Source organism: Pelobates fuscus, chromosome 1 (genome assembly GCF_036172605.1).
Source record: "Pelobates fuscus isolate aPelFus1 chromosome 1, aPelFus1.pri, whole genome shotgun sequence".
NCBI lineage: Eukaryota > Metazoa > Chordata > Amphibia > Anura > Pelobatidae > Pelobates > Pelobates fuscus.
In genome coordinates, this window is record NC_086317.1 from 256,528,622 (window position 1) to 256,554,192 (window position 25,571).

General features: G+C 40.5%; 1 protein-coding gene across 1 annotated transcript in view; it reads left to right on the forward strand.

Annotated features, from left to right (window-relative positions):
* Nucleotides 1–25,571, forward strand: part of AP2B1 (adaptor related protein complex 2 subunit beta 1) — a 113,863-nt gene that overhangs the window by 30,109 nt on the left and 58,183 nt on the right. The window contains exons 6-15 of the mRNA XM_063456628.1: nucleotides 544–734; nucleotides 1,143–1,364; nucleotides 4,694–4,814; nucleotides 5,827–5,922; nucleotides 6,755–6,870; nucleotides 7,020–7,185; nucleotides 14,549–14,647; nucleotides 17,129–17,388; nucleotides 22,535–22,727; nucleotides 25,270–25,290. Of these exons, the coding sequence (XP_063312698.1) occupies nucleotides 544–734; nucleotides 1,143–1,364; nucleotides 4,694–4,814; nucleotides 5,827–5,922; nucleotides 6,755–6,870; nucleotides 7,020–7,185; nucleotides 14,549–14,647; nucleotides 17,129–17,388; nucleotides 22,535–22,727; nucleotides 25,270–25,290 (1,485 nt within the window). The remainder of the gene's footprint in view (nucleotides 1–543; nucleotides 735–1,142; nucleotides 1,365–4,693; nucleotides 4,815–5,826; nucleotides 5,923–6,754; nucleotides 6,871–7,019; nucleotides 7,186–14,548; nucleotides 14,648–17,128; nucleotides 17,389–22,534; nucleotides 22,728–25,269; nucleotides 25,291–25,571) is intronic.

A 25,571-nucleotide genomic window follows, 5' to 3' on the forward strand; every position in this document is an offset into this window, starting at 1 on the left:
ATTTGCTACAGGGTCTGATGCCACACTTTGAAATATACTGTAGCCACAAGCTGCCATATTACCCTGAAACCCATCTTGCGGTTTCTAATAATAAGCATTGCATTTTCCTGTAACATTCATCCCTTAGTGTCTCAAGTTAAAGATATTTTATGATTTCATTTAAACATAATATCCAAAATGATATGCCTGAACTTTGCTCAAAATAAAATTCAGTAAATTGTGCTTACATTGTATTTTTAATTGACAGCTGAAGTACAACTGGAAACATATACTTTTATTGTTGATTGGCTGGCATGCCCAATACAGTCTTGAAACTCTAGATACTAGCAGAATTTGTAATGCAAGCATGGCACGTAGTTGCTGAGCATATGTCTCACTCCACTGGTGTAGTTAATTAATTTGTTGCTTTTGTTTTGTTTTAGTTGAATTTAACACGCATTGAACATTGTGATTAATCACTTACATGCTGCTTTATGACACTTTTCTTTGATGTGCGATTACTGCCCACCCTGCTTCACTAACTCTTCCTTGCTTACCCACCAGGTCGTTGCCAATGCTGTGGCAGCTCTGTCTGAGATCAGCGAGTCTCACCCAAACAGTAACCTACTGGACCTAAATCCCCAGAATATTAATAAACTGCTGACTGCTCTCAACGAATGTACGGAGTGGGGACAGATATTCATCTTGGACTGCCTGTCTAATTACAATCCCAAGGATGAAAGGGAGGCACAGAGGTGAGTGCAGACATGTGTCATGATCCATATGCCTGCTGAGCTGATAATTGTGCATTCCCTCCCAAGAACTACCTGTGCCAAGTTTCTTTGTTTTGCAGAACAGTGGAAAACTAGATTTATTTTATAAAACCCCATTTATCTTCTCCTTTGCTACAGTACTGGTTTTCACTCACCACAGAAATGTTTCTTTAAATCTGCTCCTCTGCATCCTTTCGTGAGGTTACAGAGGCAGCTAGAGAATATTGTGCCCTCTTACAATATATGCACATAGATTGATGGCTACATCATTCAAATTGTGCAAGTTTATGGAACACTGAGTATTTCTTTACATTATTTTTTCAAATTTGCATACTTCTTCCTAGAGAGATTCCCAAACACTAATTAATAAGCAATTGAATCTTTGTACAGCATTTGTGAACGGGTCACTCCTCGGCTGTCCCATGCCAACTCTGCTGTGGTCCTGTCGGCTGTAAAGGTTTTAATGAAATTCCTGGAGCTGCTGCCTAAAGATTCTGATTATTACACCATGCTGCTAAAGAAACTGGCACCTCCACTTGTCACCCTTCTTTCTGGAGAACCAGAGGTGCAGTACGTAGCTCTGAGGAACATAAACCTCATTGTCCAAAAACGGTAAGTTATTTTGGTACTAGACTAGTAATGGCAATCCTTTGGCATTGTTGCCTGCTGAGTGTTATGGGATAGGGTGCTCCTGTTTTTATTATAGCAGACCTTAAATTCATGTCTTACTGCCGCCCTATCCTATAATATACTTTTTATGTGGGAGTGTACATTTTTTTTACTTGAGAGGCCGCAGTGTGTTTTTATTATTGTGAACTGTTTATTATTCAATAATTCATAGTTGTGTTTTTTTTAGGAGGGGGAGAGGCTTGATATTTTTGTTTGTTCCTCATTTCTGAATATTGGTATTTACTTACACAATGATGTGTACCCTAAATAGTAATGCACTTAAAGGGACACTCCAGGCACCCGGACCACTTCTGCCCACTACCTTTAACCCTGCAACTGTCATTATTGCAGTTTTCATAAACTGCAATAATTACATTGTAGGGTTAACTCCTCCTCTAGTGGCACTTCCTGCTTCATAGCACAGGTTTTCTGTGCTAGAGCGTCGCTGGACGTCCTCACGCTGTGTGAGGACCTCCAGCGTCGCTCAATTCCCCATAGGAAAGCATGGGTCTCCTCAGCCGGCGGGCAGGATCAGTCTCCCCCGTCGGCTGACGTGATGAAGGAGAGGAGCGGCGGCGACCCGAAACCACCGCCGAGGGACATCGTCGGGGGTCTCAGGTAAGTCACTGAAGGGGTTTTCACCCCTTCAGCAACCGGGGATGGGTGGTGGCAGGGAGAGGGGACCTGCAGTGCCAGGAAAACTGATTGTTTGCCTGGCACTGGAGAGTCCCTTTAAATTCCAGGCAGGTGAGTGATATGGAACAATGGTGATGAAATGTTAAAAGAGCACTTTTTCTTTAAAAATGTGATCCTCAAGGATGCATGAGAATGGACCGTGCTTAAAGGAAAACTTCAGTGCCAGGAAAACAATCCGTTTTCCTGGCACTGCAGGTTCCCTCTCCCTCTCACCCCCCAATCCCCAGTTGCTGAAGGGGTGAAAACCCCTTCAGTAACTTACCTGAGGCAGCGACGATGTCCCTCGTCGCTGCTTCCTCCTCCGCTCCTCCTTCTGACTCCGTCGGCTGGTGGGAGCATTAGCGCTCCCCATAGGAAAGCATTGAAAAAGATTTTCAATGCTTTCCTATGGGGAATTGAGCGACACTGGAGTTCCTGACATAGCGTGAGGACGTCCAGCGATGCACTAGCAAAGAAAATCTTTGCTATGAATCATGAAGTTCCCTCTAGTGGCTGTTTAGTAGACAGCCACTAGAGGTGGAGTTAACCCTGCAAGGTAATTATTGCAGTTTATAAAAAAAAAAAAAACTGCAATAATTACACTTGCAGGGTTAAGGGTAGTGGGAGTTGGCACTCAGATCACTCCAATGGGCAGAAGTGGTCTGGGTGCCTGGAGTGTCCCTTTAATACTGGCAGGAAATTAACCAATGTTTGGGGTTTTGTTTTGTTTTTTGTGAAAGCTTGTTTTGGTTAGGGAAGTGGAAATCATGAGAAGGTTTGAAGTCTGTCTGTTAGACAGATGTTTGTAGCATATAAAGATAGACAGTTGAAAGTTGTTTGTAGACGATGTTCAGTTTCACAGTAATAGTAGGCAATTGCTTAGGACCATTTGCCTACTTACTATGTGTGCAAGACACAAATATTAAGCCACATACCAGATTAAGAGATGTATACTTTGTATACTTCGATCACAATCTTGAACCCCCATGTCTTGGCTGTCGTAGGGAAGATTTTAAGTCTTTTTTATATTTTCAACAACCACCAAGATCACTTCTCCCTTTGAGAACACACCAAAGCAGTACCTCCTCTTCTTACTACACACTTGACTGGAATAGAGAGACTCTGGTTTAAGCTGCCATCAACTGTACACACTAGAAACCTATATTGTCTATATTTTTAAAAGCTTTTCGAAATACCCGGCATTCTTCTGTGCATGAGAAATTTTCCAAGCAGAGAAAATAATATAGCACGGACAGCTGTCAGCCTGCAGAGAAATCCACGTAGATTGCTTTCGATGATCCATTAACATCCCTTTTTATCACCCATTATGCCTCCTTCTGGCTGCTATGGCTAGTCTGAGGTACTTGGGAATCTTATGTTTGCTTTTTCAGTGACTTCCTGGTAAATGGTTCTTAGACTTGATTGCTTTGTTTTTCGCTACACCAATAAGAGTATACAAAGTAGATGCTTAACCCCTTAAGGACCAAGCTTCTGGAATAAAATGGAATCATGACATGTCAGACATGTCATGTGTCCTTAAGGGGTTAAGATTTCCTTCGCTTTCTCTTGCTTGATTTGCACTTCTTTAAATTGTCTGTGGCACATCTATTTCATCCTGTCCACTTGTTGGACAGACCTTCCCTTCTGCAGCCAGTCTGCAGTATTCCTTGGATAAATTGAATAGAAGTTATTCATTTAAAAATGATGCAACTGTGATTCTGCTTTCCCTCAAACTTGACCAGCTCTTTGTCCAATTTATGCCATTTTGCATTTGTATGTAAGGTAGTTAGAAGCCGTCAAGATAATTTTTGTATTTCTTTAAAGTGGATCTGTTACCATCTAGGATCATTGCATAATTTGCAGACGGTGACTGCTTGACTGGGAGTCTGGTGGTCCCCATGTTGTTGTAGAAGGATCTTGCATGTCATCTTCATAAGGCAGGTCGCAGTATTGCTTTTCCCAGCGCAGTGGAAAATCTTTTGTGCATGGGAATAGTTTACTTAAGGCAGCTCTGGGATATTCAGGAGATTTTGCAAAGATCCCCATAGGTGACATTCCCACTTTGGGTGTTGTGGCCCAGCGGTGCAATGGAAAGTAGATATACTAAGCTGAAGTTGTACCCTGGAGGCGCCCCATCTATACTGGACATGCAGTCATTGTTCCTTTTTTTTTTTTTTTTGAGGTATATTTTGCCTTTTCACCTTTTGTTTTTTGTTGGTTTGTAACCACAGGCTACAATCCAACTGTCAATAGAATATATATGGCTATGTTTTTATCTTCCTGTTATTTACTGTACTTTAATTTTATTGTGGATATTATAAATAGAGCTGCAAGTTATGATTTATATGAAAATCACATATTCTATAGGTCAACGATCGTCGTTAATACAGTTGTGGAGCTGCAATAGCCAGTCATAGAAGCGTTTCCATTTGTTTTAGGTGACATGCAGAGCATAATGGTCTTGTATCTGTATTCAGCTGCACTCATGGTCCTTCTGAATAATATAAACAAATTATTATTTTCATTATTCTAGTAGAATGTCCGATTGGAAACTAATGTCTTCATCTTCTGAAACGTTTTATATTTTCTCACCTCAGACCTGAAATTTTGAAACAAGAAATCAAAGTATTCTTTGTCAAATACAATGATCCCATTTATGTAAAGTTGGAGAAATTGGATATTATGATACGCTTAGCATCTCAAGCAAATATTGCTCAGGTCAGTACCCCTTGGTGTCTGATGCTATGCAGAAATCTGTATTGCACTAAATGTAACAGGTTTCTGGACTTTACTGGCACATTACTTATGAAGTAATCGTAATAATTGCACACAGAGGGGAAACTATGGTCAAAGAACACTTTGTAACCTTCAAAAATATACTTAAAATGTAATTCTGTTGGAAAATAATATATATATTTTTTTAAGATGGCTTTGAGGGGGAAAATATTTTCTGCACCTCATAGCATGCCTCTGTTCAGAGTTTTCTAAAAGCCATTAAATGCATATCCCTCTGTGCAATGAAATATCTTAGCAAGTTAGAAAATGTGAATGAACCGCAGATAATTCTGTGTCACACTTATTGACAGTTCCAGTCAGTTTTGTAAATGGGGTCAAAGCTGTAATCCAATATTGCGTGTTTCTCTCTCCTATAAACCTGCATGAACATGTTTGAATTTGTATAGTGTACCAAATTGGTATTTCAGCTAGTATTCCATAGATGTACATAAGCTTCCTCTTCCTAGAAAAGGGTAGACGTACAACTTCAGCGGTTCAGCAAATCAGTGCAGAAACTAGGTATGCAGGCATACGGGAACACCATGCAACATATGCAGGGTGCCGAGGTGGTTATAGTACTTGGAGTGGGAGGGTTTTTTAGGTACCCTCTAAGTCAGTTTTTCCCAAGCCACCCCTTAAGACTCACCTACAATACAGGTTTTGTTAGTATCTCCATTGGAATAATAAAAAAAAAAAATTGAAGGAAATACATAACTCCTGGAATGTTGGTGGGCCGTGAGGACCAGTTTGGTAACCACTAGTCTAAGCAAAATCTTTGTGTGGTCTATTCATAGATGAGAAAGGTGTGTAACTCCAAACACTGCAGTCTATAATGATTTTAACTTAAAATTTAATGCTTGGATTTATGAGTAAATCTCAAGGCTAATAGTTATCCTAATTTTTTTAGGATTATTATTTGTTTGTGTATATAATGTATATATTATGTTTCTGGCAGGTGTTGGCAGAGCTGAAGGAATACGCCACCGAGGTGGATGTGGATTTTGTCCGCAAGGCTGTCCGTGCCATAGGCCGCTGCGCCATCAAAGTTGAAGTAATGTTTGATATGTAGTGCCACAGTGGTTAGCTTGTGAATATTAACACATGTTGTTAAACTTTTGAGACATAGTGAACACTTTCTTTTTGAGAATTAAGTTTTTGTTTTAATTAAAAAATAATAATAATTATAACTAAATTAGATTAAATTTACTCTCTTTACTGATGCTTATATGTTCCCCTTCTCTTCCTTTTCCCACCTCAAAGTCCTTGGTTGCCCTCCAAAATTATCCTTCTTTTCACTTTCCTTTCCCCTCTCACTTTGTCCTTTCACCTGATCATTTCATTATATTTTACTTTTGTATTTATTAATTATTTGAATACATTCTGTTCTTTCTGTCCTATTAATGCTTAGCATGTCAGTATAATTTTATATCGTTGTTAAGAATGTTCTGCCTCTCATGCCTCTATTCTTTCTCCATCTCTGGCTGCATCACGCCCTCTACTGCTGATTACCAGACACACTTTAGTAATATGCATTAATGCTTGCATGCAGAGCAGTCTAATTTGATGAGTTGGTAATTAAATAATGCACAAATAGGGTAAATTATTTAAAGCTGTACCGTTATCACCATTCTAGAGATTATCTAAAAATTTTTTTTATATATATATATATATACTTTTGTCACTAGCATTTTGCATAACGTGTGCTTTCTCTACTGGTATGTCCGCTGTGGATCACGTAGCCTTGATTCTGTTATTCATGTACATTTCACAGGATCTATTAAATACTTTTAATTGGTTATTGGAACGATTAAAGAGCAAAATCATTTGGTAACCATGGAGACTTAAATAACATGCTTTTGTATAACATGCACCTTTTCCCATAGCAATCTGCAGAGCGTTGTGTGAGCACCCTGCTTGATCTCATACAGACTAAAGTCAACTATGTTGTGCAGGAAGCCATTGTCGTCATCAGAGACATCTTCCGAAAATACCCTAACAAGTAAGTGTTTCTGTGAATTACAGATTTTCTCATATATGTGGATGTGTATTCGTGTGTGTGTGTATAGATAGATAATAAAATATTGTGTGCGTGTAAATATAATTACCCTAACGCTGAAATTGGCATGTTCCAATGTTTCTTTTTTTCAGGTATGAGAGCATCATAGCCACACTGTGTGAGAATCTGGACTCCTTAGATGAGCCAGATGCTCGCGCCGCCATGATCTGGATTGTTGGAGAATACGCAGAACGCATTGACAATGCAGATGAACTCTTAGAGAGTTTCTTGGAGGGGTTCCACGATGAGAGCACACAGGTAACCACAGCAACAGTGACAATAACATTGCCAGAGTTAACTTTCTTGGTATGTAACTAAAGACATAAATCCACAAGGTTTTTTTTGTCATCCATAAAATAGGTGCAGTAAAAAGGGTAAAGTAAGTCCTTACTAATTGAATGAGTCTGTTGTTGGATTGCCAAATCTATTGTCATCAGGGAATCATGACTTGTATTTTGGAAAGGACTGCAAATAACTGAGCTGCAATTTCTATCAGAGTTTAACTTGCTTTTAAAGAGACACACAAATGAACTGTATTGTCTTAACATTTAGTTGCTCTTTCCCCTAAATTCTTTAAACACTCTGTTAGATGTAGAGGTATTATTTACCATTTAATGCACAATACTGTTCTCGTTGGGTTTTTTGTGTTTTTTTTTCTTCAAATGATCCTTGTACTTTCAGTGCTTGCCAATAATGCTGTTGCCGGTTATTAAGGTTTGCAGAAGGCATTGGTTACAGCATCTAGTTGTTAGTAATTGAAACACGAGTTACTGGAGCAGATCGAAACAGAGGTTCATAAGTCCAGCACTCACTGCTTCATCATTGGATCACCAATGACATGATTGTTACTGCAGTCATGGGTGTTAAATGAAGATGATATTAAGTAGAAACAGTGTGAAAAGCATGGGAGGGGGCAGCTACAACTATTTTTTTTTTTCTGCAGGTCCTGGAGTAATCTGCACTTGTGTTTATATATGAGATAATATAAACACACATGCAGATTATATATAGATATTTGTGTGTGTTTATGTAGGTAGTTCAATATAATATAATATAGAATACCAGCAAATTCTAAATCTACTCTGTATAAAATTATAGTAAATTGCAAAATGTAGGCAAAAATATCCATACTGTGACTTTGTCTTGGTTTAGAAGTTTTTTTTTATTTATTCCCCCCCCCCCATATTTTATGAACTCACTACAATTCACACCAATTCCTCATTGTATGAATTAGCATATATCTACACACTGATGCAGAATGGTGCAAGCTAATACACTATAAATGTAGTACCACAGTACAAATGTATTGTTTTTTTCTTTTAGATAAACCAAGATCCATATAATGGTTTATATAATCTAGTTTGGGCTAACTTTAACACCTCTGATGTTTGTAAACTACATTTCTCATGATGTTTTGACAAACATGATCTATTGTTAATGTGAATCTTGGTTAGCAATGCCATCCATCAAGTTGTCAGGGTATTTATATCGGCAGACATTTTGTGCTATGATAGAAATACAAAGTGTATATTCTGAAGTCATTGCTAAACAGACCAGACTCCATTTTGTATCTTCAAGCTAACAAAGAGACACAACATTTCTATCCTTTCTCTGAAACTGACTGCTTTGCCCAAGCTGAATGGAATAAGAATAAATTCTAAACCCAGACCTGGGTGACAGAGGATTAAATAATTAAATTTTACTTTCTATACCAACAGATTCTCATTGTATTTTGAGTTCATCTATAGTGTTATAAGCTGTCATATTAGGAATTATAGCAGAATTTGCAGACGCATAGTCTGGACAAAACTGAGAAAAACCCTGTGATCTGACAGATAAAATAAGTTATTGGCTACATAAAGATAACGTAAATGACGTCAAAAATAGCCACCAGGAAAAGTTAACTCTTTCCTGGATAGGTATGTCTAGTGGAACAATACTGCCATCTAGAGTCTGAATATTAAATTGGTTACCTAGAAGGCAACCACACCCCACATTTGTGATTGACTATCACCTAAGGAATTTTTCCCTTTAAAAAGTTAAGACAAGGGAAGAGAGGAGATTCAAAGATTGAAGAGAGAGACATTACGACACTCTGGGGATTCAGAGAGATCCAGGCAGAATCGGGCGACCAGAGTAACCAAGAAACTCTCACACTCCATGCAGTGAAAGATATCTATGACATTTAGCTACCTGAGGATATCTGATGAGAAACATCTACTTAACTGGTAAATATACAGACATTTAATTAATTAATTAAAATTAATTAAAATTAATAGCATGATATATGACTGGATAAATCATGTTTGATTTCATATTTAGAAATCTTAATTATTAAAGAATATATATATGGTTATAGCATCCCATCTGCAGCTGGGATCAATATAATCATTAATGTATTTGTGTGATTAATATCACGTTAGCATATCATGACCATTTATCCAGCTGTATTGATTGGCTCTAAAATAAGATAAAATATCTATTTAGACAAATTAATTAAAATATCAGCTAATATAACATAGTAGATTTCTCTCATTGGATAAAATCAAGGAAATGGTTGAAGACTGGTTAAATGTTATTTATTAAAATTACATAGGAGTAGATCTTAACTACTTAGGAGGTCTAGCCAGCATTGAAAGGGTTATTTCTAACTGCTAGCTAAGTTCTATTGCCCTACACTGTAGCTCTGTGTGTGAAACATCACATTCCTTCTGTGAAGCCCATCGTAAATCAATCTTGACACCTAATGCTTTAGACTTAAACTACGTCTTAGTCATTAGGAAATGTTGTTTTAAATTACCATATTGTATTACATATTCATGTTATACTGAAAATTCCATTGATTATTATCATGCATGTTACTTATATTATTATCATTTGAATATAAAAAATAAATATCTATTTTTTAATAAATTTGTAATTTTAATTACCGGTATACAGGGGAGGGCTGGCAGCCTTAGGCCTGGGGGGCAAAACCAGTCAAGTGGCCCATTGCGCCACCAAATCAGTTCACCATCCATGCCCACCTTTTTCTGGTTTTATAACCGATATTGATGTTATGCTAATCAGTAGCTCTTTGCCATACCCGCTCCTTCACGGCTCTGACTTTCAATGTTGTCAGAGCACAGGCTGAGAATCTCTGAGCCTGTGCTCTGACTCACTAACTGAGCGCCGGAACCACGAGGGAGAGGATATGATCTGACTGCACCTACTGCTGGTGCGCACCAGTGGACCACCAGCGAATCGTTTAAATTAAATATGCTGGTGTACCCAACTTGTGAGCTGTGTTGGCCGCCGGGCGCCTCTGTTGTCATGGCACCCTGCGTGACCGCACAGCTTGCCCACCCCAACGGCTGGCCCTGCTGACACACACTGATGTTACTACTTAGACATCCCTCAATATTAATACAGAGATGAGAGTAAACACCAATAAACTGTGGAAACAGAGCTGATCCCCCCCAAATTTATAAAGGTTTGCTTAGAGGATTTATTCAAGATTAAATCATGCCTCCTCCTCTCTCCCCCATGCGCTGCTCTGTAGGCTGGGAGGAAGTGAAGAGTAATCACAGTCTCCCAGCACAACGCCACCTGTGGCTGCATGGGGAACAGCTGTTTAATGTAATGCTTGCAGGACGGCCAGCTGCTGCAGAACCTCTTTGTTTCCGTCTCTGCAAAAGGCTCCAGGCACTGCTTGTTGTGAGTGTGAGCCACTGTAAATTAGGGGCAGAGGGCACTTGCACGGCGGTCAAGACAGGTCTGGGCAGGAGGAGAGTGCAGTGCAATCAGTGCACTCCCCTCCTGTGGGTCACCAGTAGACTGGTGCACCTGCCCAGGATCAGAGCCGGTGCAAGGATTTTTGCCGCCCTAGACAAAATATAAATTTGCCGCCCCCCCCCCCATGTGACATCACAATGCCCCACCCATATGATCTGCCATATGAACTAACGCCAGTGCTGCACACAGTGTGTGTTTACATTAAAAAGCCTGCAGGGACCAGCTATAGACACCAGAACCACTTCATTAAGCTATAGTGTCCCTTTAATGTGAGGTAAATAATAGATTAGTGTCACTAATAATATACTAGATTGCCTACTTACAATTAGATGAGGATGATGATGGGCTGCAGTTTGGCTCCACTGGTCTGGTGTAGAACAGAACCTCTGGAGGCTGTTTGCAACTGTGGTCACAAAATTCAACGTTCTGGGAGAATTGGAAGCAGCTCCATTTTTGGGGGGCCTCTTACACAGCTCAAGGTCTGGGCCCCAGTGCCTGACGGTGAGTATGCCCATAAGGCCCACTCATAAGTCCACTTATATGTTCCACCCACCCATGAGCTCGCTCACAGGGAGTGGAGTGTGTAGGGGATGTGTTATGTGTTATCTAATATGTGTGCTTATGGTATGTAGTGTATAGGGATACCAGTTTGTGCAGGTGATGCAGTGTGTTTGTGTGTAGTGGAAGCAGTGTGTATTTGTGTATAAGGGATGTATTATGTGTTTCTGGTTGTGTGTGAGGGATGCATTGTGTGAATCTGTGTTTGTATGCATAAGGGATGCAAGTTGTGTGTCTGTATGTGTGTGCATTGAGTGTAAGAGATGCATTGTGTTTCTGTGTGTATGTAAGAAAAACAGTGTGTGTGTTTGCATGTGTGTGTAAGTGTTTGCATTGTATGTTTCTGTGTATGTGTGCAAATGATGCATTGTCTTTGTGTGTAAGGGTTGCATTGTGTGTGTGTGTAATGGATGCATTGTGTGTTTCTCTGTGTGTAAGGGAAGCATGTTTAGTTTCTGTGTATGTATAGGGATGCATTGTGTGTTTCTGTGTATGTATAGGGATGCATTGTGTGTTTCTGTGTATGTATAGGGGTGCATTGTGTGTTTCTGTGTATGTATAGGGATGCATTGTGTGTGTGTGTGTGTGTGTGCGCGTAGTGTTAAAGAGCTCCCTGTCTTGCCCCCTGTCCTATAGAGCTGTCCCTTCTGTCCCTTAGAGCTCTCCCCTGCCCCTTAGTGCTCTCTCCTCTCCCCCACCCTCCCCTAGCGGTCTCTTCTCACACTCACCCATCCTCCCTGTGCTCTTCTCATCCCCCCTCCACCCTCCCTGTGTGTTCTCACCCTTCCTGTGTTCTTCTTACCCCCCCTCCCTGTGTTCTTCTTACTCCCCCCTTGTTCTTCTTACCCCCTTCTTCTTATTACTCCCCCCTTCTTCTTAACCCTCCTACTTCTTCTTACCCCCTCCTTCTTCTTATTGCCCCCTCCTTCTTCTTACCCCCTTCTTCTAATTACTCCCCACTCTTGTTCTTACTCCCCCTCTTCTTACTCCCCCCTCCCCTCTTCTTACTCTCCCCTCTTCTTACTCTCCCCCCTCCCCTCTTCTTACTCTCCCCCCTCCCCTCTTCTTACTCTCCCCCCTCCCCTCTTCTTACTCTCCCCCCTCCCCTCTTTTTACTCCCCCCTCCCCCCTTTTTACTCTCCCCCTCCCCCTCCACTCTTTTTACTCTCCTCCCTCCCCTCTTTTTACTCTCCCCCCTTCCCCTCTTTTTACTCTCCCCCCTTCCCCTCTTCTTACTCTCTCCCCCCCTCTTCTTACTCTCCCCCCCTCCCCTCTTCTTACTCTCCCCTCCTCCCCTCTTTTTACTCCCCCCCTTCCCCTCTTTTTACTCTCCCCCCCCTTCCCCTCTTTTACTCTCCCCCTTCCCCTCTTTTTACTCTCCCCCCTTCCCCTCTTTTTACTCCCCCCCTTCCCCTCTTTTTACTCCCCCCCTTCCCCTCTTTTTACTCTCCCCCCTTCCCCTCTTTTTACTCTCCCCCCTTCCCCTCTTTTACCTTCCCCCCCTTCCCCTATTTTTACTCTCCCCCCCTTCCCCTCTTTTTACTCTCCCCCCCTTCCCCTCTTTTTACTCTCCCCCTTCCCCTCTTTTTACTCTCCCCCCTCCCCCTCTTTTTACTCTCCCCCTTCCCCTCTTTTTACTCTCCCCCCTTCCCCTCTTTTTTCTCTCCCCCCTTCCCCTCTTTTTACTCTCCCCCCTTCCCCTCTTTTTACTCTCCCCCCCTTCCCCTCTTTTTACTCTCCCCCCCTTCCCCTCTTTTTACTCTCCCCCCCCTTCCCCTCTTCTTACTCTCTCTCCCCCCCCCCTTCTTCTTACCCCCTCCCCTGTAGGTGGCCGAGCTGCACTCCAGTCCGCGGTCCCGGCCGGAGTGATAGGAAGGTGCTCAGTGTGCACCTTCCTGTCAGTCCGGCCGGGTACAGGAAACAGGAACTCCAGTTCCGCGCGGAACAGGAGTTTCTGTTTCCTGTACCCGGCCGGACTGACAGGAAGTGCACACTCAGTGTGCACCTTCCCATCACTCCGGCCGGGACCGCGGACCGGAGTGCAGCTCGGCCACCTACAGGGGAGGGGAGGGAGACAAAAGCAGCTGCAGCCGTCTGAGCGCTCTATAAAGAGCGCTCGGCGGCTGCAGCATTTAAAGGGCCGGCCCGCTGCGGCCGGTCCTAAAATAATTTCGGGCGGCCTGGGGGGCAATTGCCTCCCTGCCCCCCGGCCCAGCCCGCCCCTGCCGGTATATGGTTATACATTTCATTTAACACGATAACGATTAAGGATCTGAGAATTGAAAATCGTGGGCAATTCTCATCTGTTTACAATTATTATCCCATAAATATCCCCACAAAGTGTTCATAATATCCTTGTAAGTAAACATTTTTAGTGGCTATTTGAACACATAAACCTGTGAACTTTTCACCATATTGATCAAACCATACTCAAAATAATAACAGAGCAATTTTACTATCTGTATTAAATTGATATTGAAAGCAAATCCCTTCTCATTCCAAAACCTGGGCATCACTGAAATCCTCCCCATAAATCTGCTTTTCATTTTCCTTTTTAAATTGTACATAATCCTGTGTGCACTCATGTCGTAGAAAATCTAATCTTTAGCCGTTTAAAGTTTTAGTGCACATTGTTTTGCTCAAAACCATTTTAAGTGTCACAATTTCATGAGTCTGAGAGTGCTTGGGAACCAAAAGGTAACTCTCTGCACCTCTGGCTGTGAGGAGCCGTTTGCAGGATCCTATGAGGCATACTGCTAGCAATGTTCATAACCAACACGGACAGGAAACAGGAGACACAACTCACGAGAAGTCTTAGCGAAACAAGTTCTTTATTTGGATCACAAAAAAAAAAGCTTTGGTCAGAGACAAACAAATAGCACAAAATCTATAGCAAGCAAGTTCTATAGCTGGATAGAAGGCAGGATACACAGAACCCATGCTCTAACATTAACTTCTGTAGGGAAATTGAATTAATTAAAATGTAGCATTCACTTACCAGGGATAAGTGTAGGTTTGCTGTCAAAATCCAATACAGCATGTCTATGCTACCCAAGGGTTGACCTGTATCTCACTGACCACTTTACAGTGGCCCCCAAACACTGGTGTGAAGCTCTGCTTCCATGGGCTTTGTTGATAAAATATTATAGATATTTTTGTATATACGGATATGCTTCTACCAATACAAATATCTACCCATTGTCCCCTTTTTATATGTTGAAATATTTAATTTCAAAACTAGCCTTCACTGTTTGCTAACGCAGATCTTCAAATGTCTTACTCTCCCTAGGTGCAGCTTACTCTTCTTACTGCTATTGTTAAACTGTTCCTGAAGAAGCCCTCTGAGACCCAAGAGCTGGTGCAACAGGTTCTGAGCTTGGCTACACAGGTATAAAGGGTATAGATAACGAGAAAAACAGAAACATTTAACATTTCATGTTGCATCTAAAATCTGTTGGAGTTATTCACAGCTGGGAATTAAGGAGACGATTAAAACAATTGCAGATTTAATTTTTATTTTTATTTATAAGTGTTTTGTCCTAACAATATTTTTGTCCATTCTCCATATACAGTGAGTAACCCTGTGCATTATACAGTAGTTAATACAATGCATTCCCTAAGCTTGAAAATATTTCAATGGGGAATATAATCATGCTTCACATGTCTTCATCAGATCTTTTAATGATTTGATAAAAATGGTTTCATTTATTTGTGCAAAAGAAACAATAGTCCCATCAGATGTGCTGCTAGATTGGGTAGAGTAATCTTGTCATATTCTCTGTTCTGCTGGCCTCCGTCACTCTAAGGGATATGCATCTGAGACAATCAGGCTCCCAATCTGAAACAATTGAATAATTATTGCCAGACAGATCTAAAGAGTGTTACACTTGTGAGGGAAATGTGCCTGTAGCACTTGCTTAAACTGTCCTCACACAGTTTCCTGTTTCTTGTGAAAAGCGTGTTGTTCTGTTGGAAGCAATGCCACTTTTCAGAACACATTTTTCCCAACTGTTTTGTGCTTGTACTCCCTGCCGTAAATAATAAGTGGTTATGGTTATTTGGCGGTATAACAGCTCTTGGCCTTCATTCAGCCCTGGGAAGGACATCATTTGCAGTGTTAAGTGCTTCTAAGGCAGAATAGCAAGGCATGATGCAGGTTGGAAAGGTTCTACTCAAATAGTATTTCTGTATTAGCAAAACCTGCTTCTTGTTAGCTCTCGTTTCACTAGCAAAACTGCATAATTTAGCTACCCTGAATTAGTCCTAAAATGTATATATATATTTATTTTTTAATATCATTCACATTTTCCAAACGAGTATTGAACAATATGTATGTAAAAGAAGAGAAAAGGGATATCTTGCATCTTTAACCTGGAAGTATAGCTGCGAAGTATAAATCCTGGTATCCTGACCTTCTAAATCCCTTCCTAATTCCCACATGTATTATTCTAGTAGTCTGAGAACTGCTTAATTTCTGAGGAGGCTTAGACACTGGAGCCCTGGTTCAAGTACTTTTGCAGTATTTCCTGAAATCTATTTTACTGTAATACACGTTCCATGTTTTGCTCTCAAGCAACTTCTTAGTCAAATTAGTAGCCACAGGTTTTATCTGGTGTTTGCCAGCATGCTTTGCAATAGATCCACTTCAACAATATACCGACCTCTCTGTTAAGAAGTCCACCTCTGCTTTATTCTTCATACAGCTTTTCACATTTTTTGCAGCTAAATACAAGCGATAAAATATTATGTTTGGATTCCAGTTATTTTATTCCTTTGCATCACTGCTAATGTAGATATTTATTTCTGTGGTTTGCTAAATATATTTATTGCCCTTTTTTATGCTTGTGTATAAAATGAAATAAACAGTTCATTGACAAAATGTTTTGCTGTACAGCAACTCCGATGTACAGCTTTGAGTTATTACCTGGAGGAGCTTGTAAAAAGCTGACTTTACAGCTGCCTTGTTTTTCAAAGATGCATTAAGTGCTATATTTATACATCCTTTCAATCCGTAAAGATATTTATTCCAATTCTTTTTGTCTTTCATTATCCCTGATACCGTTCTGTTCTATTCTAAAAATAAAGGGAATGATCAAATATTTGACACAAAGAACTACCTGCTTTTGGGATTGTTTTTGTTTGTTTGTTTTTTTTTTGTTTGTTTTTGAGGTGGGGGTGGAAGCTAAAATAAGATACTGCTTGAATCTAAAATGAAATGGCATTTCTCTACGTTTTAATGCTCCTGGAATAAAACTTTCCAAAACCTGTAGGTTGGTTTTTGTAATTAAAGGACCACTATAGGCACCCAGACCACTTCAGCTTAATGAAGTGGTCTGGGTCCCAGGTCCAGCTAGGATTAACCCTTTCCTCTATAAACATAGCAGTTTCAGTGAAAATGCTATGTTTACAATAGGGTTAATCCAGCCTCTAGTGGCTGTCTCATTGACAGCCGCTAGAGGCGCTTCCGCACTTCTCACGGTGAAATTCACAGTGAGAAGACGCCAGCGTCCATAGGAAAGCTCCTGCCGCTAATGCACATTCAGCCGATGACGTTGATATGGAGGAGGAGAGTTCCCCACCCGGCTCTGGAGAAAGAGGTAAGTTTAACCCCTTCCACCCCCTAGAGCCCGGCGGGAGGGGGACCCTCAGGGCACTATATTGCCAGGAAAACGAGTATGTTTTCCTGGCACTATAGTGGTCCTTTAAACCATTTTCGAAAAATATATATATTTTTTTCTCCTTTCCTTTTGATGATGAAAGTGTTCACTGTTCGGTCAGATGGTTATACATTACATCTTTTATGACTTGTAGTAATTTTATAGTATATTTTTTCTGCTCTTTAAGCACCCTGTCTTACTTTGTCATACAGGATTCTGATAACCCAGACCTGCGTGACCGTGGTTACATTTATTGGCGCCTGCTTTCCACCGACCCAGTAACTGCCAAAGAGGTGGTGCTATCAGAGAAGCCACTGATCTCTGAGGAGACAGACCTTATTGAACCCACTCTGCTGGATGAATTGATTTGCCACATTGGCTCTTTGGCATCTGTCTACCACAAGCCCCCTAATGCCTTTGTTGAAGGAAGCCATGGAGTTCATCGCAAGCACCTGCCTATCCAACATGGAAGGTAAGTAGTTCCATACCACAATACTTTAGAGTCTTGGACTTTGTGCTTGAGAGCATGTGGAGTACTTACAGGGTTATTCCCTAAACTATGAATTGAGGATTAATATTCAAAAGGCAAAATGTAGGCGATAAAAAATTATCTGGAAAAATGATCAAACTTTGCTATATTTACTGAATTGTGCTCTTCCGATTTTGTTTTGCTACGCTTCGCAGTGAACCGGTAAAAGGAAGGCAGTATATGTTTCAGTGTGTATTATGTAAAGAATGCATTGCATTAATTTGAGACACAAATGTCAACTTATAGGCCTCATTAGCAAAGTTTTAGAATTCTTCCAACTCTGCCATTTTGCCTTACATGTTGTCACTTGGTTTTAACGGCTGTTTACCGTTAATATGCCCTGTACGTATATAAATGTTTCACATTCAAATAAAAACTTGTTGGATCCCACAAATATTTTAAAAAGAGAAATGTATCAACAGAAAACAATGCTGATCACTCCATTTGATAGGACGTTAATTGGTTCATGTAGGGTTTTATACCGAATGGCTTTAAACATGTTCTACATTTTATATAACTGCATTGAAAAGGCTGGGATACAAAATTGTATTTATCCTCTGGGTTGGAGGAAGGGAAGATGTCATCAGAATTCTTCCTTATGGCTGGCAGAGAATAAAACTATCTCTATCTGATTCTCTAGCTAAGCTCTTTACCACGACAAGTCCACACTCTGATCTCTCAGATTTAATCAGCAACCTCCTGTAGCCTGATAGCTACATTTAACAAAGCCATCAGAATATTAAAGTCTACATTTTATACAGAAGCATTGTCAGATGGTATCACAGGTTACTTATATTATTTTCCTACAAGTTAAGCTACCAAAATGTCTCCTATAAAATCTGTATTTGAATGTTACTTTAAACGTGAAAAGTTATATCCAATGAAAAGCAGTACAATGCTATTCTGAGCTGAATGCACACAAAATAAACATTTTGGCTTTTAAGAGGCACGGCGCCTTATGAGTTGATTGCTCGTTTTATATATTTAGCTAGAAGAAAATCACTTAAAGGAACACTATAGTCACCTAAATTACTTTAGCTAAATAAAGCAGTTTTAGTGTATAGATCATTCCTCTGCAATTTCACTGCTCAATTCACTGTCATTCAGGAGTTAAATCACTTTGTTTCTGTTTATGCAGCCCTAGCCACACCTCCCCTGGCTATGATTGATAGAGCCTGCATGAAAAAAAAACTGGTTTCACTTTCAAACAGATGTAATTTACCTTAAATAGTTGTATCTCAATCTCTAAATTGAACTTTAATCACATACAGGAGGCTCTTGCAGGGTCTAGCAAGCTATTAACATAGCAGGGGATAAGAAAATCTTAATTAAACAGAACTTGCAATAAAGAAAGCCTAATTAGGGCTCTCTTTACAGGAAGTGTTTATGGAAGGCTGTGCAAGTCACATGCAGGGAGTTGTGACTAGGGTTCATAAACAAAGGGATTTAACTCCTAAATGGCAGAGGATTGAGCAGTGAGGCTGCAGGGGCATGTTCTCTACACCAAAACTGCTTCATTAAGGAGGCGGAGTCTAGCTACTGAAGCGATCAGACGCATGGCCGAGGAGCTCCGGGAAGAAAATAGCAAAAACAATCGATAAAGGTGGGATTCACCACCCTACTCACATATCAGGGGGTACCCCTACATCCCCCAATCCACATGGGCCGCAAAATGAAAAAACAAAAGCCCGACAAGCCTCGGCAGGGCATGAACATTGGGGACTTATGGAAACAGGCCCTGACCGCCCCAGGCCCCAATATGGCATCCCTACATGGCGGCTGCTCCGACTTTGAGGATGGAACATCGGACGAAGCGGAGGAGTACTTAGCAGAGCCGCAGGGACCCTCAACGGCACCACAGATACCTCCACCGCCCACGGCGGCCTCCATGCCAGTAACAATGGAAGCGATCGGCAGGCTAATGGAGGACCACAATCAAAAAATGTCGGCAGAGGTGGCCGTAATCCGAGACGACCTGCGCGGTCAGTCTAGCAAATCGGGAGTGGTAGAAAAACACTCTAACACCCAGGCCACCCATATCAAGGAGCTGCAACGGGCGGTTTCAGAGCTTCAACAACAAAAAACCTCCTCACGGAACGAAAGCTCGATGCCCAGGAAGATAGACCGTGCCAAAACAATCTGAAAGTGCGGGGAGTAGCAGAAAACCTGTCAGAAGCTGAACTACCGCACTTCACTAGGCGGCTACTAACTGCACTTCTGAACCCCAAAACGGCTAATGCAACCCAAATAACCGGTATATTCCGTATACCAAAATCAATCAAGGCACCAAATTCAGCTCCTGGAGACCTGATTATTCAATTCCTCAGCCGCACGGACAAAGCAGCAGTACAAGCAGCTATCAGAGGCCAACCAACCTACCTCTTTGAGGAGATGGAGCTCTCCTTCTATACTGATCTCTCGAGAGGAACGTTGGCGTGGAGGAGAGCACTGAGATCATTCACCTCCCTACTACGCACACTCCAGCTCCGGTACCGTTGGGGCCCAGCCAACACACTGCACGTCACCAAAGGAGAAACAACGCATGTAATACACGACATGCAAGAAGCCGCAGCAGCACTGAGGGACTTAGATCTCCCTTTGGACTCCCTCGGAAGGGCGATACCTGCAACCAATCGAGGCCTTGACCCGGTACACGCTGCTGAATTCAAGCTTAGACAGAGAGCCACGGAGACCTACGCGGCGGCCACGACTTGAGCCTGACAGGCCCCTCACCGGGACACTATTTTCTATTGCATAGTCGAATTACGACCTTGTTTTTATTATTATTTTATTACAACTTTAATTATTATTTTTTTTTTTATTTTATCTTACTTTATTTTATTATATACAAAAATTAAACCAAGTGGGGGATTAATAGGACGACGGAGGGCTCACACCCAGACTACACTACCGCCATCACGACCCCGCACCACAATAAACGGGACTGGAACCCGACCCGGACCACACAGACAGTCCCCTGGCAACATCGCTCACCCCCTCTACCGTACCTCGAGGTACCCCAGACATATAACAAGAAGGGGCCCTAAACCCGTTTGGCCAGAACTAGACGGACAGACACTCACTACTGACCCATATAGCCCAGCCCAGCCCCAGACTGGTTAACATTGCCAAACACGACTTTCTAACCCGGCCTTACTTTAACCTACCACACGTCACAGAGACCTCAACGTCTACTCCTCAACGACTGCTTAACTTGCAGAAGTCTTATCACATGCTACAATCGAAATTAGAATGTTCCCTCATAATTTACAGCTACTGTAAATATTAACATGACTCAGCAATATTTCCAGCCCTACAGAGCCCTACAGCCCATGTAGGTACAGCATAACATACTTATCTCTAGCCCAACAGGTCCTATGCAAGAGACACCCACGATCTCTAGTCACAGAAAACCAGGCAGGAGAGAGTCTCACACAATGCCTTGCACATATTATAAGCACGAGAAATTAATCCAGTTTACTCCTATAGTACTCAACACCAGACCAGGTGCGATTTTGTACAAGTTTCAGGGAACTGTTGTTTGATCAACCTCTATGCATAACTTTATTTTAATTTTCGTTGGTTTCACGCAGTCGAACTACATACTAGCTACTCGCACTAGAACCGACCTCACTTATTATTATAAATTGTGCAAAAGTTACCATGTACCCCATTGTAATAATTGTCGTTGAAGCGTACTTGGATTGCCGTTGGGGCACCACATACGCATTGTTATATCTGCATGCACTACAAAAATAAAGAATAATAAAAAAAAAAACTGCTTCATTAAGCTAAAGTTGTTCAGGTGACTATAGTGTCCCTTTAATAGCATTTAGCGGAAAAAGTTAAATATCTACAGTGACCAACTCTGAGGTGCTGCTGTTCCTCTAAATATGTGCAATACAAATACAAAAATAAATACATAAAAAAAAAAGCTATAGAAATTAAAATTTGTCAATTTAAAAAATATATTTATATTTCAGGCAATGCAATCCGTTTTAAAGTTTAGAAAGAATACGCATTTCAGATCCACACATGGAACGCTTGACAAAATACCAGTAAGACATTATAGATAGGACCTGCTGAGTTCAGCTGTTGCTGCTTTCTGCAAGGCAGCAGTCATTTAAATTTATAATGAGCCTTTGAACTCTTTATTTATTTCACTTGTATAGCTGGAGGGGAGATCACACGCACTGCGATGTTGCTGGGGAACACTGTTTTATGCATTTTCCTTCCACTCGTAGCACACTGGCAACTTGGGGGTTTATTCACTAAGCACCAAATTGTTGTAAATTCCAAATCCACAATTTTTTTTTATTGATTTTGCAATTAAAATGTCCATTCACAACAATTAAATGTTTACTGAATAAACTGCTTGGTGTTAACGTACTTTGTGCTTGTGAAGTCTCAACTGACAGAATGTAATTTCACACATATGATGCTTGGCTGCAATAATGTTTTGCAGTTATACGTTTTCCACGCTGTCACTCATAGCAAAGCAGACAAAAATCTCTTCCTATGATGTGTAAGATCAGTTCAGGTTGTACGTGCATGTGCTCAAGTAGGACCGACATCTCTCTACTTCCCTGGAGAGAGGCTAATGACTGCCTCATGCCTCTGCTGTCAGTAGCTCTGTATAGCACTGCACACAGTCTGTTTCACAAAACTGTGAGTCTGTCTGTGTATAAACTAATAGCAACTGCTGATATCTGCTTTTTGTGCAGTTCCACTCTTCCTATGTCATAAGTAGAACTGTATTTTGCTGGCTAAGCGACATATCTCTCAACTTCTGCTGGACAGGAGATTATGGTATAAGATCATATGTTTAGACTAGAAGGGGCTTCCTATTGGTTGAACATTCTGGTGTATAATGCATTACCTGTTTAATGCATTAAAAAAACGGGTGCATCAGTTTCTGCTAGTTGTGTCTTTTAAGCGTTCTACTATTTTATAGTTTCTATCAAATTAATCTGTAAATATATAAAGCTAAAATTAGCACCTGGCTTAATGCAGTGTGGTTTCTACATTTAAAGTTAGAGATAAAAGATCTTGTTGTTAAATGATCTAATTCATGTTTATTCTTTACTAGCATTGATATTGGAGACAGCCCGGTTGGACCTGCTCCATCTGCTGCCCTTGAACAGCCTCAAGTCATTCCCTCACAAGGAGACCTTCTTGGTGATCTTCTTAATCTAGATCTGGGACCTCCAGGGAATGTGCCACAAGTGTCCACTATGCAGATGGGAGCTGTAGACCTTCTAGGAGGTGGCCTAGACAGTCTGGTAGGTAATGCTTTCAGTGGTTTACAGAAAGAAGGACCTAGTGCTGACTAGCAACAAATTTCTGAAAATCAAACAACATTGTCAACCTCAGTTTGCATTACGTGTCTGCAGCGGGGGGACACACACCTTCCTGTCTCTCACTTAGATAGCTAATGGAAGTTGCTGGCACACTGTGCTAGAGCGCGTGTCTACTTTCCACTAATATTTTCGTTATTTTTGGATGATGTGCCCATATATAAAAACAAGTTTAATTTTTCTGATTATATGTGTGAGCTAGATAACATTGTTCATGAAGGTGCTGGTAAGTGATGGCCAACTTAGATAAAGTATAAAGAACAAAATATGTAAACAAAAAGTAACCTAGTAACATTTTAAACCCTTTGAGTCTTTGTCAATCATAGCTTGCTGCATATAAACCAACATTTAAATAATGCATTTAGCATGTGCATATATCCATGATATCAAAGATCCAAATTGAACTTGTCTATGTTTACTTCATGGTTCTTAGAAAAACATAAACGTAGCATGACTTGAACAAGTAAAATGCATTTAGTCAAGAAAGGATTGAAATATGTATGGTTCTTCTAAACCTTTTCGATTTTATTTCATTTTAACTGTATTACACTAAATTGTGTAGGATATTGGTATATAATTACTAAATTAATTTTATTTTTCGATCTATATTAATTTTGTTTTTTATACACATTATGGATTGAATGAAATTTACATTAGTATTATTTGTCAAAACCTCTAAGGTTTAAAAACAAAAACAAACAAAATTCTAACAAAAAGACAGCGTGATGACTTATATCAACAAAATCAATAGACTGAAATGTGTATATATAGGAATGCAAACATGTATTGCTAATGCTATAGGTTTAATATACCTATTCAAAAATTGTACTTACCTTTCTGCCCTCACTCTGCCGCTCCACGTTCTTGTCTGACATCATCAAGATTGATGATCGTAGCCAATCCAATGTTACCCCATAGGGAAGCATTGATAGGTAAGTGCACATGCACAGCAAAACACAGGGCTATGCCAAGTGAATGGTGCTCTACTTGCAGCATTTTCTTGAGAACCAAGTTTGATTCCGTTCTCAACGTGATAGCTCCTCTTGTGGATGTCTGGAAGACAGCCATAAGATGTGTGTGTGTGTGTGTGTGTGAAACCTGCAATGGAAATATTGCAGTTTCTATAAATTTGCAATGTTTCACATTGCATGTTTAAAACTACTGGGCCACTGCACCCAGACCACTTTATTGAGAGGAAGTGTGGTATGGATGCCTTAATTGGTCCTTTAATTGTGTCCTCTGAAGCACTGGCTGTGACTCACACAGCCTCCATGGAAAAAAAGGTTTCATTCTCATTAAGATCGTACAGCACAGTTTGTTTACTTTTGAGTTTCTTATTTCAGAGGAATGGTAATTTAAATGTAATCACACACAGGAAGCTGTTGTAATTATGTAGCTGGTAATAAACAAAATCACAAGATAAGAAATTCTAAATGTATCACACTATGCAATAAGTGAAGCTAAAAAAAATTAAATGTTAGCTCTTTTTCAGAAAGCCCGTGGATGTGTGACTAGCTCAGTGGAAACACTGCCTTTTCATAGAAAAGGCAATAAAACCAAGAGAATGCAAGAACAGGCACATTACATCAAAGCCTCTATTTTAAAATGTAGAGGATCCCTTTAGAGATGCAGTATTTGAATGAGCATATGAAACTTGAAGATATTTTACAATATTTCAAAAAGTTTCTTGATTATATGTTTAATTTTTACATGCATTCCATATAAGTTTTTGTAAGCAATTTGAAGCATATATCGAAATTCATTCTGGATCATTTCTGCACCTGCTAATTGTATTATTTACATTTTCTTTATGTGAATGGATCCAGATGTGACAAAATTCCAAAGGTGGCTACAATAAAGGCACTTTAATATAACATAAAGGATTGTCTTTCACTGGAAATGAGCATATATTTTAAAATATGTGCCACCTAAGCTTATTAAAACAGCCCATGGACATCAGCATTAAATTGCTTCTATCTTGTATCTCTCCTAGCTTAGATGATGGAGAACTTTGTGAATCTTTAGAAGCATTATGTAAATAGGCAGTCTGAAGTTTTATAATTTGTATAATTATTGCTTTCTTGCTTCACTGCCAGCAGCATGACATTATTTTTCCTCGCAGACAGGTCCCTCTTTTTATTGTACCACCTATCTCCTGTAACACTTTGTATACACCGAAGGGGGTCCTCCATACCATAGGGGCACAATGAGTTAATGTTGCAGTTCTGTGTCAGTAGATGAACCTTGTATTTTGTTCGTCTGGAACATCTTGTCCTCACCCAAACACTAGAAGCAGTACGCATGCTGATGTAATAAGGACTGCGGCCACGTCTTTTCAGCTGGTAATTGTCAGGGATGAAAGAACTGCTGTTTTAGGAACTGATTGTTGTTTTCTATAGTTTAGCTGTCTCGCTGCTGACAGTAACCTCTCTGCTTCTTTCCTCCTGTGTCCCGCCTACCCCTGCAGATGGGAGAGGATACGCAATGGGTAACTGGTTATCACTCAGTAGCATTTTGATAGACTTGCATTATCCCTTTTTATCTTTTTTTTTTTCTTTTTTTTTCATTGGCCTTCATTAAAGACCCTTAATTCTTCTCATCAGGCAGCCTTGTGCATGGTCATTAACATTGTTATCACAAGCATCCAGCTTAGCATCTTGAACAAGCACGGCCCTCCTCCTCCTTTCTCTCTCTCTTTTAAATGGAGTACCATGCATAGCACTTCTCAGCACTAAGTCAAAATATGCCATTATTCTCCTATATTGAATG